We start from the raw sequence: 14,266 nt of genomic DNA on the forward strand, positions 1-14,266 counted from the left end.
TCAGTTGGATTGTGGCAGCACATTACAAATGACACGACTTGTGTAATCAATAAGTAAGTAAATCAGTCAGTTTGTGACCACACGCACAGAAGTTGCAGATTCCTTCTCTTTTCTCCCCCAAATTTGCAAACTTTCTCTCCCCTGTTTTGCCTCCCATTTTGAAACAGAACTATCATAATCTGAGAAATACAGTTGCTTGCTGCAGATGTTCAGATTTAGGCTGACATGCAGTATTAGCTTCTCACATGTAAGGAGGTGATGATTCAGACAGTTTCTACTGATACTTATAATAATCTTAATTATGCGTGCTATTTCATGAGTTAGCTCCAGACTGCATCATTTGCCCTCTTAAGTGCTTTCTTTGATGGCTGAAGATGGCAGAGCAAGACATGTCAAAACAGAGACTGCCTTTCTACCTGCAGGTCAGATGGTTGAGAAGAGAAAGCGTTCAATAGTGCTTCCTACTCTTCTCCTCAGGATTATTTCCTGCAGTTGGAACTTGGCCCAGAGTGGTCAATGGCTGACAGGTTCTCCAGGCTAGCATAAAACACCTGGAGGCAAAACTATTTTCCAGGTGCCAGCCTAGCTCTGAGAGAGCAGAGTACTACTTGTGCATTCGGGTTAGATCTTGCACTGATGTTTGAATGCTAAAGAAGTTTCCTGTGCTTACCTCCCCCTCCAGCGGTACCCACACAGGATTATTGTGCACTAAGCTATTCTACTTGTGCAGCAGAATGACAGGAAGGGATCTTTTCCAGGTGTTGCGCTGACTGGGTCTTCAGGTACTGGCACCCACAGGGTAGACCGTAGGTAGTGCCTCGTTGCTGCATAAAAAAGAGAAGCCAAAAAGAATGATCAGTCCTTTTATCAGAACATCTGGGGAAGACATCTGTATTATGTTAGATACTTGGTTTTGCTGGACACTTTATAGCATTGACATAGATTCAATACAGGCACATGAATTGCTTGTTTCTGTAAAGAGCTCTACAGCAGAAAACTGCAGATTATTTTATTATTTGAAAATAATGGTCAGAAAGTAACAGCATTACTTGGTGCTTTTTTTTTCTTAATCCAGATCCAATTTGTCACTCTCTTTCCTTGTTATTTCTGTGAAAGATGCATCATATGTATTTCTTTAGACTTTCCGTGAAAGCCCTGATGACTCAGAAACTTCTGCTGCTACGGCTGTTTTAAAACCTGAAATCTTTTAAGACATACTTTCTTGTGCTTCATTACTTCAGAGACTGGTCCAAAGCCTGTTAAAATAAAGTTAAAGCTCCCTTTTCAGCTCTGAATTGGCTGGTATTTTGGTCATAATTTTCATTTTGAGAGGAGAAGAAATTTAATTCTGAATAACTATTTTGTCCTCTCTAGAGCATCTCCAAGAAGCATGGAAAAGTGTTAGGTGCTAGATCTGCCATTTCCTGAGCTCCAAAGACACCGAGAGGACCACTTTTATTCTATAACTTTTCAGCTCCCATCTAGCTTTCAGCAGGTGAACGCAGTCTCCTGACAGATTAGTTTGTGGCCAAGGTGACCACGTCCTCAACAACCTGGTCTCCTCGGCAGGAGTAACTTAGTGTCTGGGACCACAGCACCCTATGGGACAGCGCTTGGTCATTGACGGTCATGTGCCCTGCATGAATTTTAGTCTAGCTGGAAAGACGTGAGGCCACGGGAAGGCACATCCCAGCCTTAAAACCAAAATGGAGCTTGCAGTCTGACAAAGATACAGATGGAGTTCACAACCTCCAGCAGCATCCATAAACTGTACATTGGCAAATCCCTCGCGTTGTCCCAGGAGGGCACGCTCTGAGTTGTATTTTCTGGTTATCTGGTGAGGTAGACAGGACTTACAGTGTCTACTCCCTATCTATAAATGAATCTTGGGAAGCATATACAATTTGAAAAACTACTGTTTTCTTCTATTTATTCTGAATATATGTATGTCTCCAGTACTTAGAAAAATCAATAATGAAGAGTTTATAAATCTGAACAGGTTCAGTAATGGAAATAGCAATAAATTTCCTTCTGTGTGATGAAGAGATAAAACTACTACTGCTCTGTGTCTACGGATGGGGGAGATTATTTGTATTTCTAGTTCTATTTTGGGCTGTTCCAAATGGCTCCACTATACAGGGAAGGTGGTCCTAATCAGTGCTGATGTGACTTGATCAAGGTCACTTAGTCTCTAGGCCAGTCCTTAGGCCTCTTTTATTTAGCAGTATAGGCACAGTTTCTGGATATAATGTCAGCTCTGACTCAAAGTTGCTGCTAGGATCAGTAATGACATTAGTCTAATTATACAGAGACAAAAAAGTCTGATGCAAACCCTAGTCTAAAGAACAGCTCCAAATGATTCTATTATTGAAATACTGAATCAGCAATAGCAACAGTGATAAACATATGGAGGCAAAGCGTATGGTAGACAAATGACAAAGACACATTACATAGTCTAAAAGCACTTGCCAACTAAAAATAGGCCCAGACACTGCATTTGGATCTCTTTGGGCTGACTCTGGCATCCATGTGGAATAAAACTATCTTCAGATGCCTCCAAATTACATCCATACAAGTTCTCTTTCTTTCTGAGAACTGTTTGTAAATTCAATGGGGGCTACTCGAGCACATAAATTATGGCAGAGCTGGAACATAATACTGCAGAAAAGAATGCTCTCCAAAATGCCTTGCAGTGCTCAATGATACCCATAAGCTGTGGGAAAAAAAAACAACTGACAACCCTCGGACTGTGAAGAAAAGATGAAACAGATGCGGGGCTGTGATCCAAAGCGCAGTGAAGATCTGGGTAACACCTTCTTTCACAGAGAAGGAAAGCTGTAGGAACAAAACAGGGGGCACTGCTTTACAAGCAAAGATCTCTGGCTATTTTTGATTCACCTTTACTAATTCTGTGCTCAATCCAAACCACTTTCATTATAAAATGAAATACAATACCTCTGTATTTGGTGTTGTCATGTAAATTTTATTTTTATATTTGATAAATAGTTGGAATAATGATTCTTGAAACCTCTCTCACAGCAGACTTGATTGACAGCCCCCTAAGTGCTATGCCTTTTATAGCGTAACATAATTGACAACCCTTAGGTAGCTAGCATATGCAGTCTACGAAATGGAGTGTGCTCACTCCACATTTGAAGAAAAGTAGGTGCAATTAAATAGTTGTTATTATTAGCTTTTAAAAATATAATTAATGTGTTTGCATTTAAGAAAGCATGACTTTTGGATGTATCAGCCTCAAGCCTTTCAAGAGTGATGAAAAAGATCAATGCAAAACAATTTCCATGCCAAAAAGCACACACATGCCATAAAATATATAGAAATTACTTAACTGGAACTGAGTTAAAATACTGCTGAATTCTTTGCATTTTTAACAAGCATTTTGTTTTTTTCAAACACATACTGCTCAGCTTCTGAAACACAAAGTTTTCTGTTAAGCCACCCTTCTCCAGTGCTCTCCCTAGCCAAAACCTCAATTTTTTTGTTGAACACTGAACCTGAGTGTTCCTAAACTTCTCTGTGTCTAACCAGAATCCAGAAAGTGCCCCTGATTAGGTTCTGAGGAGTGTTCTCTGCTTGCAGATGCTCTGTCTAGCATCCTCAGACTCTGCCACCCAACCACTCAGTCCCTGGACAAGCACTGGTGATTGCTGTCCCTTTTGACACAGGTGACCTAGAACTTCAGCAAAAACACTTATAGCCTAAGAAAGAAAAGCACAGGGGAAAGAGAACAGAAAAAATCATTTATAAGAAGAATAACTTTAGTTCAGAATTCAAAACCAAACTACTCCTTTATTTTTGTTTAGGGAAAAACCTGAAAAACTTTGGCATCTCTTCAGAAGTGGATTTAGATTATGGCATTGTGAGAAGTTTTAACTCTCCTACAACTATTTGGTTTGTCTTCTGCTTCATCAAGTCCCGCCATCTCTGCTGCAGGTTAGCTTGTTCTGTTGCATGGCAGCAGGTCCCGCTACATTCTCCATGAAGTCCTGCCCTCTTCTCCTGCATAAGTTTTTTGTGTGTCTAAGCCTAAGATACTGCCTTCAGCTCACTGCAGGTCAGGAGACTTCATCAGGGAAGTATCTGTATATTTGCCCTGTCTTTCTACTCTTCTGTAAGCATCTATCATTGGCCACTGGTAGAGTGAAGCCGTCAGGCTCAACGGACCTTTGGTCTGAACCAGTACTGCCATCCTTGCCATCTTCTCATCTGCATCTGTGAGGCAGTGAGCTGGAGTTCCATACATCTCCATCACTGCCACTGGGATACCTGTTCCTCAAGCAACTGGTTTTCACACTATCCATACCAGTAACCTGAACTCATGCTATCTACAAATCCCACCTCTGATTACAAAAGGACAGACCAAAATTCACCGCAAGACTGTCTGCATATAGGCTGGTAATGTAAACAATCAGCAAATTTGGACTGAAGCTCAGCCTTAGGTTTGTGCTCAGGAATTTGCATATACTACAGATGTGCCCCTCAGGCTGTCCCCTGACCCATGCATGTGGCAGGCTCAGCCTGGTTTCCTTATTTTGCATTTAGTGATTTTTCATTTCAGAAACCTCAAGGCCCACACAGAAGCACCATTTTCTTAATGTCAGACCATCCCCCAAAGACAGCACTCCAAAGCTTTTATCATCCCAAATTATATGCTTACCCTCGTTACCTAAGTCTCAAAACAAAAGCAGGTAATGCACTGCAGGCAACAGTCTCCAGTTCTGTGATTGCATAGAGCATGATTAGCAAGTTACACAAGTATATCTGTAATCAGATTCACAATTTGAACAAGTCCCCGGAGTTGAACATTGCCCAGCTGGGCTCAAAAAGGACATTCCTGCCACACAAGAGACTAAAGATCCACAGAGGGCTTAGCGAAGCATCAGAGTAGTTTGCATGGATTAGGTAAGCATCTACAGTCTGTCAACTAAATGCAGAGACAGAAAGAGAAGCCCTTTGGAGTTAATCTTGGGATAAGTAGATTAAACATGGTTTTCTTGCATTTCCCTCCACCTCTGTCTTAATACTCTTGACAGAGGAATGGGGATGCAGGGGGTTGAGCATGTAAGTAACTTCTCCTCATTTTTATCTTACCTTGGCTTGTGCTAAAAACTGATTTTGAACTGGCAAACCCAGACTCCTGCCATTCAAGCAGAAGTGGCAATCCTTCCACTAGAAGGAATCTTTCTGGGACACATCAGCCTTGCCCACCATGGAAGTACATTTTCTTCAAAGCATCCCAAACAATAACTACAGGTACTCGCACCAAGCTGTAGTCTACAAACCGTTCACCCAGGCAGTGTCTTACAGGGACAAGTAAGCCCAGGTAAACTCCTTGGCAGCAGCAGGATGGCTGGGAAAAATACCTGAAATTTGTGCAAAAATATTCCACCTTGAAGGGGCAGCCACTACTTTCTAAGGGCTGACCGCTCTAAAGTTCCAAGGGAGACACAGCATGGCCCTTGTCATTAAATGCTGGACTCTGCCTATACCAAGGTCTCCATTCAGCAATTTGTAAGAACAATTTTGTAATCTCAGACTGAAACCATGGACTATATGAACTCTCATGTCATTGCAAACATGCTTCAGACTGCAAAAGCATTTAGGATTTTTTTCACAGCAGGCACAGGGGGTCAAGGGAGATAGATTTAGGGGGTCAAGGGAGTTGGATTTACATCAACAAGTTTCCAAGTATAAGTGGATGATATTTTATAGGTGGCCCTGCTCCTTGAGTTTAATTGACAATTAATTATATGTGGGAAATTAAAACTGTTCACTCCAGCGGCGCTTCATTTCTGTAGAGCTGACAGGGATGAGAGGTAACAATTGTTCAGTGTGGTAAGGACTGAGGAGTTCCTCCGCCACTGAACAAAGCCAAGCCGCAGGGCGACAGATGGCAGATGAGATTCACCATGGGCCTTGAAGAGGCCATACCACCTCTGGCTTTCTCCACCCCTCCAGCCTTACTGGCTGCTCCAGGAGGTGGGTCAGTGGGACTGTGACCCTAACCCAACCCCTTTTTTCTCTTTTGGAGAAGCAGCTGGTAACCAAATGCCACCCCTACGCACTCTGTGAATGAAAGCACGGCTGCAGTTCCCAGTGCTTGGCCAGGTGTGCACAGGAGAGAGACACTCCACCGCTCTCCTTCGGTGCAGCTTTCATTGCATTCGCTTGCATGTCTCCACGTCAATAAAACTACTGACATTTTCATTTTCACAGTCAGTAACCGCAAGAATAAATGCACCTTTACAGGCGGCTTCTCCTTGACCTCCTGACACGGGTGACCACCCTTGCCCACAGTCAGTTTTCTTATACCCCTTTTTATATCCCAGGGAGGAAATAATACTTGCGTCTGCATTGGGGGAAGCAAGAGCCACCCATGAAAAAGTGAAAACCAGAGATTCACTCCCAGAATTTCCTCTTAAAGAATAACTGCTCCTAAAGAGAAGGTCCCCGTAAGTCTAAAGTAGAACTTTTAAAATTATTAATTTCCACTTTTCCTGTGATAGAAAACACTGCTGCCCAAATCCAATCACCTCTAAGGGTATCTACTATGTAACTTGGGGAAACGATGAAAACTCTCAAGGTTCAGCATCCAGATTAACGTCACCTTGGGAGGTAACAGTACTGATACCAACCCCTCCCTCAGCAAGAGGTGACTGCTGCATCTCTGAAAACGGGCATTTTTTTCCATGGAAAAAAAGACCCGAGTGCTAGGGCGAAATACGCTTTTTGCTCCAACTCTCCAGGGTAGTGGTGTTGCACCAGACATGCTGCGATTTCCAAGGCTACCTGCTTCAAGAGGAGTCTTGATTTTAGCCTTTTCCTTCAGAGGTGGGGCTCACCGGAGCAGAACCCACCTGAGGTGACAGCCGCCCGCCCCGGCGACCTCCCGCTGACCTGATCCCCCGTGCGACCATAACGCAAGTTATAAACCATCATTCTAACGATCAGCCTGATTTTTTAATGATGCTGACGTGTTTTACCTCTCAAAACCACCCTCACCCCCCCGCGGCCCGCTCACCCTCCCGAAGGACGGCGGCGGGCAGCGGACGCCACAGCCTGAGGAGACCGGGGTGGGCAGCAACGCGCATGCGCGGCGCCGGCCCCGCCCCCTCCGTCCCCGCCCGCCAATCAGCGCCGCCGGGGCCTGCGGCGGAGAGCCGCCGTTGCCCTCTCCCCGGCGGCCGGGGCGGGGTGACCGCGGGTGATGGCGGCGGCCGTTGGGCGCGTGCTGCGGCTGGGCGGCCGTTGGAGCGCGGCGGGCGGGCCGCGCGCTCAGGTGAGAGCCGGGCCGGGGCCTTTTTCCCGCCGTCCCGCGTGTGGAGGCCGCTTGCTTCGTTCCCCCCCTTCCCTTCCCGGGGCTCTGCGGGAGGACGGGGAAGCCTCCGTGAGAGGCGGCGGAACGGGGGGGGGGGGGGGGGGTGTCCGTGGCGGGGGGGTGACCCCCGCGCTGGTTTCGGAGGCCTCGGCCTACCGGGCAACGGCGGTTCGTGAGCGGGGCTGGCGCCGAGAGGAGGCGGCGCCGGGGCGGGGAGTGCGAGGGCCGGCGCCGCGTTCGCCTCGGCCCTTCCGTGAGCGGAATTTTCTTTTTCCTGAGGTAAAGAAAAAGCGTAGTGAAGCCCCGGGTTATTTTATGTAGCGCTGGAATTAACAGAGTCGCGTACAGACCCAAGCCAACACTAAAGCGAAGTGCTTTAAGGTGGTAGGTTTTTAGGTTGATCAACTTGAGTGGTGGTGTAAGCGGATAGTGAAGTCTCCCAGCTCCTGCAATGGAGAGAGAAATGTGCTCCACAGGTGCGGTAACTTCTGATGAAACAGAATTACCTGTTTGTTCTGAGAGACACCGGTGTTCAGCTGATTGCCGTTTAATTAAAAAGCTTAGCTGCTGTCAGTATTCAGAACAGCCGCTGTGTTTGTGCAGTGGTATTTGATACACCTGTGTATATATATGTATTTAATCGGTGACCAGCAAGTAGATAAAAAGGAATGCTGGTAACACTTTCAAGTTACAGAGTAATTTGGGGTAATAAGGGCTGAAGAACTGTTTGGCGAGTGAACTAAACCAAACCGTGGGGTAACAGAAGGTAGATGCAGTAAGGAAATGACAGGTAATACTGGAAGGAGCAATTCGAATTGTTTATATGGGCTACTTCTAGATTCACTTTACCTCTTAGGGATAAAGACCTGGTGCCCGTGTGAGTAGTTCTTTATGCAGCAGTCAGAAGTACACTTGCTTAAGTTGTGCGAGGAATGAGAAAGAGAATAAGGCTGACAATACTCTTTAACGCTTGATTTTGTTCTCAGTTGGAATAATTTCTGTTGCTTTGGTTACCCTATATCAAAGGTATGATTATGACAGTAACTTAGTTTTTCTGGTCAGGTACCTGCTTGAGTTTGAGCTGAAAATGATTTGTGTTGTAAATGAGGAAATGGTCTCGAAGGAGGAATCACTGCAGAAGGTAGGGCTGGAAGGGGCCTTGAGAGATCATTTGTCTACTCCTCTCGCCCCCAGAGATGGGATCAGTACCTAAGCCTATAGCTATATGCAAATCATCTGTCTGTGAACCTGAGGATATGAAGGGAACTAATGGGAGGCAGGGCCTGGGAAACTTAATAGACTCTCCTTTCCGTTAGGTGTAGTTAACCTGTGGAACTGTTTGATGAGGATGTTTAGGATAGTAAGCATTTATGTGAATACAAAAATCAACCTAAGAAACTTGGAAGAAAATTCCACTGAGGACTGTTAAGAACAAGATATCAGCATGTCTTTGAACCGCAGATTGCTGGAAACTGGGGAAGTGTCCTGGGAAAACTACCACCACTTGTCCTCTCCTTGTGCCTCTGATGCTGGCTGCTGTTGAGGACAGGGTAATAAGTTGACATACCCATGTTCTGACCTGCTATAACCATTCGTACATCAAACACGTATCTGTGCTTACTGTTAGGGAACTCTTTTATGATGCCTGTCCTAAAAAAATCCCTTGCTGGAGTGTAGTTCGTTACTTCTTGTCTATCTTAGTGGGGGAACAGTTTAATTTCTTGGGGTTTGTTTTGTAATTGAAAGTCTCGCATTGGGGGAGGAAACGGGAGAGAAACTTTCAGTTCCCTTAGCTTTAACTGAACAACAGGTTTAGCTTCCTATTCTTCTAAGAAGCAAACCACAGAGATTTTAGCACAATTTCTGAAGAAAAAAAATAATCTTAGTTACTGTCAGTCACTTCTGATGTGATTGAATAGCTGTTCTCAACAGAAGAGTTCAGAGTACCATATGTGCTATTTAATTTGATTGGGTTGGTTACCTTACCTAAATCACTGTGGATGGTACATGTACTGATAGCAGAAAGAGATGATAGCACTTTGGTGACAGTCTGTCAGAACTACATGCTTGGAATGGAGTAGCTTCTTCTGCAGTTGTTAACTAAGCTAGAGTTGAAAAGCCTGTTAGTATTTGGTAACTTGTGCCTCAGAACACCTGGATCTAAATTCTGTTCCCCATTATGTTTATCTGACACTTGCCATGTATCTATACATTTAGAGTTATCATTTATTTCCATAGCATACTGTATAAGCAAAACTTAAAATGTAATTTGGTCAAATATGCACAGGAAGTAGATTTTCTGGGTGGGGGAGATGCAGTTTTACAGTTACCTGTCAAGAGACTTCATTTTGAGAAAAAGTTTCTTCTGATGAGACACTTTGTGAAATCAGGTATAAAAAGTAATATAAAATCACTTATGCATATTTGCTGACACCTTGTGATACCTTCTGATGTGCTTTGCAAAATGCTTCTTAAAACATAAAGCTGATACTGGTTCACATAATTAGTTTGTAGGCCAACTGAAATCTGAGATTATGTAAATATTGTTTAAGTAAATCAATTAAAACACATTTTTGTAAAATAGGACACGAGAAAGCCAAAACTTGCCTATTGATCAAAAAGTAATTTTTTAGAAACTTGGGGTGGGTCTGAGCATTTACATTCTGTATGATTGCTACATCATACATGTTTTTTTCTTGTGCAACAAGTGCTCAGAGGACTGCTGTTGGTATCTTGTATGTCTACTGGGTTCAGTAGCACTAGCTGTGCCAGTAATTGGAGCTATGGACAGAGGGCAGCTTTAGGCCTATCTGCTGATATGGTTATACAGCTACAGCTCTGCATCACCTAGTTAAGTTCTATCCCAAAGATGACTTTTTAGTACAAATTTTTTGTGCACTAAATTGTTTTGGAAAAGGAGATGATTGAAGTCTGCCAGCTTAGAGCATGGAAGCAGCATGAAAATAGTGCAACTGCACGCGTGCTACATCATTTGGTGTTGTCTTCTATCTCTGTAACTATGTCATGTTGTAAAATGGACAATGTTTTCTCTTGAATTCAAGCATCCTGTTTCAGATTCCCCTTTCCTCCCATTCCGAAAGTACAGAAAGCTTGATTCTTCTGTTAGTGATACATGTTGACTTTATATCCATTTAACTCCAGTGAAGCAAAACGAACAGGATGAGCGAACAGGCAGGTACTAGTTATTTCTCTTCTTGGAAAAGATAGGCCACAGAAGTTGAAGTTGTCTGAAAATGTTGGTTTTTTTTTTTCTAAGGCAAACTTTACATAAGCTGATTTTCTGTTAATTTACAGTCTCCCTGGAAGATCAAGATTTGCCAAGCTGTTTTAATGCTAGGTTGCTTGAGAAGAAGTTGGGAGGGGAGGGTTAATACCAAGGAGTTTTGTCCAGAAGTAAAGGCTTTCCCTTCTCCCTTGTCCTGGTGGAAGAGTCTATTATTTCAGGAGCACTGTTAATAACCATTATTATTTAAAAAAATGGTGAGGCTGCTGTCTGCAGTAGTGCTTTATGAAACGTGTAAGAAGTGAATGCAAACCTCTGTGTTTTCCTTTAGAAAGTAGACGAGCATGCTTTCTTGTTTGACTGAAATGCCAGAAGCATTTAGCTGTGCTTTGCAGTTCTTGCCTGTGCCACCCATGAAATAGTACTCTTATCCCAGAAGAGGTACCCAATACAATAGATATTAATTTGCATAAGAGGCTGTTTTCTAATTATGAACAGTTTGTGTGTCCAGGGACTTTTGATTAGTGATGAATTGAAACTAGGGAAGAATATGAATAGCTTGAGGGAACGAGGACAAAAATGAGAAAATTACAATAGAAATTGACAGGAATAAGATGAAAGCAATCTTTTTTAAAGTATTCTGTTTAAAGCATAGCAGAGAGAAAGCAATTTTGGGCTAAGTAATAAGGAATCATATGTTCATTAACAAGAATTACAAATAATTAGTTACTATTAAGACAAGTAAGACAGAAGATGAATTGAATTCTTTCCTGAGGAGTGACTAGGAGAGAAGAATAGGGAATATGCAGAGATACCTCTGCTTTCCTTACTGCTTTCTAAGGAAATCACCAGAGCCTTGCCTGTGGAAAATGTGTACATTTAAAATTTTGATTATTTTTCATTTAATTCTGTATATGTCAGTGTAACCTCATAGAAAATGTGAATATAAAGAAGAAAAAAGAAAAAAAGGAAGGGGCAAACCAGGACTAGCATTGCATATGATACTTATAAGCTGTGGAGAAAACAAAGCAACAACAGGCTCTTTAGCACCAAATTCTGCCTTGGAGCTCTTTTTAAATATTTTCTGGCAGAGGTATTGGTTACTTTTCTGAAGGTATATAGCTTGGGGGACATATCTTTATCTATGTCAGGTTGTAAAAGCATAGAGCGTCAGTTTTTTCCATCTCGTGTGACCTTGTTATTCAAAGATTACTTTACCTTCTATATCAAACCTTACTGAATTCACAGGACCTATCCTGCAGCACAGGCATTTGCTATACATAGGTTTAAGGCAGGGTATTGTAGTCTTTATTCCAAATTGAAATTTTAAGTGGGGTGGTTAGGGTTTTTTTTTTGTATATTGAAGCCTGAGACAGTCATGGACAGGTAAATTGATCATGAATAGCTTTACGTATGTGCAGCAAATGGGATGCATTGGAGCAGTCCATCCTGGGCTGCAAAATGTCCAGAATACCAACTGGGCCTTGTGAAAGTACGAGAAGATCTGTGTTTCATTTCCTGTTCATGTAGGACTTGGCCATGTAATACAGAACACCCAAAGCTTCTACTCACAGGAGTAACCTAACTTGTGTTACTGAGAGAAGGTGGACGTTTGATCTGCTTTTGTGTTTGTCTTGCAAATATACCCATGTAATCTTGTTTTGATGAGACGTGTGTATTTGTATCGTTGTGGTTATAACTGGATTTGAAGATTACTGTTGTATTTGTATTAGTTACAGGACGATAGCAAGTATTTTATTCTGTTCATATTAGCTTAACTCAGAATGGTAAAATCCATCAAAATGGTCAGCATGTCTAAATTGTGATCTGGAAAAGACAGTTCTCGTGACTCAGAGAATACTTAATCATTTCAAATACTAGGTTTATTCTGTTCCTCATAATAAGAACCTTAACTAGTTCACTTTGTTGTGTGTGTTTGGGATTTAATGTTTGACTACAGGTACACTGAGGCTGCAGCTCCAGGAGCGGCAGAGGGAATTTAATTGCTCAAAGGAGTGAAGGTAAAGAGAGAACTCCCCCTCTACTTCCTTGCTTCCAGTTGTGTAGTTCAGCCACCTTCTTGTGTCAGCTTTGGCTCTTCTCAGAGCCTTCTCTGAATCACTGGGACTTAGGTCAGCTAAGAACTGCCTGCTCTTTGGGAAGAAGCAGAAGTTAGTGTTCTGCCACATATAGGGAGCTGAGCTGGCTTGTAAAAGAGTCTGAGTGCCAGAGCTGGCACAGGGCGAGTGAAGGGAGTGGAGGAAAGAACGCTAGCAGGGGTGGACTGTGAGATAGACTCACTCTGCCTTGTGAAACTGCACTGTCTGCTCACAAAGCCAAGCTGTGGCACGTTGAAGGGGCTGGAGAGAAGTGTTTCGGGGTACTATCTGATGAACAGAACTGGGCATTTTTCTGATTCAGAAGTGATTCTTTTTCTGTCTTTGCTTTTGTGTCCCACACACCCTTTTTTATGTGATTCCCTCCCTCCACCCTGCCCACAGAAGACCAGACAAATAATCAGTTCTCATTCAGTTTGTGGAATAATTAAGCTGCAGAGGACTTTAATGCTAATGTTGGAGAGACAAAATAGTGCATAATATTGGCACTAGGCCAGAATTGGGACATTACAGCTCTGTCAGTGAAGCTCCTGTTCATCTGGTGGACAGCTTGATTGAAATTAGTTGTCTTAACTACTGATTGTCTTGATAGAAGAGAAACCAAACCTGTATCCCGCAAAGATCAAAAGATAACTTGTCCCCCGAGTTATGAGTTCTGAGCTGGAACTATGCTCAGTAGTATTTGCTGGTGAGAACTACCCTACTAGTTTTCTAATTGTTTCACCTGAGATGGCGAAATAGCTTAAGAACCATTATGGCACTGTGAACAAGGAGGGAGCACTGCATAGCCTTCCCAGAGCCTTTAGCAGTATTTGTGAAGCCACATGGTTCAGAAAGCCACTAGAGAGCTGCCCTGCAGATTCTTTTCATACTTTGTTATGGGCTGCCTTTAGGTGAAGGCAAAACCTGCTTATTTGCTGATAGATCTTTATTTTCTTTTAAGACTGCATCTTTTGATCAGTGCTGTGTTTTGCTTTTGCTGGATGTTCCTGACGTATGATACAACGTTTCTTTCCATGAGAAAAATCTTCTGAATTAACCATAATGTGTGAAATGTTCAACTTTTAGAATGTGTTTATCTGTTTATGGGCATTGAACAATTGGAAGAAAATGGTTTCATGAGTAATATTGCCTTTTCTAACTTACTACAATAATGTGTTGAATCTTGTTATAGGTATGAATGGCTTGTTATACTATTCATTTTATTTAGAGCTCACTGTGCCAAAAATATAAAATAAATCTCTCACTTTTCTTTTTTCTTTTTTGTTTTTATTAGGCATTAAGGCTAATCTATACCACTACACCAGTGCAGATTAAAAATGTAGGTGCCTCAGGACCTGAAAAGTACACGGAGGAATTTATTAAAAAACAGATTGAAGAGTTCAACCTAGGAAAGAGACATTTAGCCAACATGATGGGAGAAGATCCAGAAACTTTTACCCAAGAGGATATTGATGTAAGTACAGTTGCTCTGTTGGAGAAGTAATTTACTGTAGAGTTTCAGATATTGAAAGCACTTTACTTCAGCATGAGCCCCTCAGCTCTCTGTGAATTTTAATCAAACTG

General features: G+C 42.6%; 1 protein-coding gene and 1 long non-coding RNA gene across 3 annotated transcripts in view; one reads left to right on the plus strand and one right to left on the minus strand.

Moving 5' to 3' along the window:
* The window catches only part of LOC138681943 (uncharacterized), a 34,013-nt gene extending 26,920 nt beyond the window's left edge, over positions 1 to 7,093 (minus strand). Inside the window, exons 1-2 of one of the 2 annotated variants that reach the window (XR_011322175.1) lie at positions 6,811 to 7,093; positions 671 to 824 (exon numbers count right to left, since the gene is read on the minus strand). This is a non-coding gene — a long non-coding RNA (uncharacterized lncRNA). The remainder of the gene's footprint in view (positions 1 to 670; positions 825 to 6,810) is intronic. The other variant, XR_011322174.1, reaches the window with a different exon arrangement.
* A 49-nt stretch (positions 7,094 to 7,142) lies between these two features.
* MRPS9 (mitochondrial ribosomal protein S9) overlaps positions 7,143 to 14,266 on the plus strand; it is a 34,723-nt gene continuing 27,599 nt past the window's right edge. The window contains exons 1-2 of the mRNA XM_069770142.1: positions 7,143 to 7,300; positions 13,977 to 14,156. Of these exons, the coding sequence (XP_069626243.1) occupies positions 7,229 to 7,300; positions 13,977 to 14,156 (252 nt within the window). The 5' untranslated portion in view covers positions 7,143 to 7,228. The remainder of the gene's footprint in view (positions 7,301 to 13,976; positions 14,157 to 14,266) is intronic.

The sequence above is a fragment of the Haliaeetus albicilla genome, chromosome 25 (assembly GCF_947461875.1).
Source record: "Haliaeetus albicilla chromosome 25, bHalAlb1.1, whole genome shotgun sequence".
NCBI classification, from domain to species: domain Eukaryota; kingdom Metazoa; phylum Chordata; class Aves; order Accipitriformes; family Accipitridae; genus Haliaeetus; species Haliaeetus albicilla.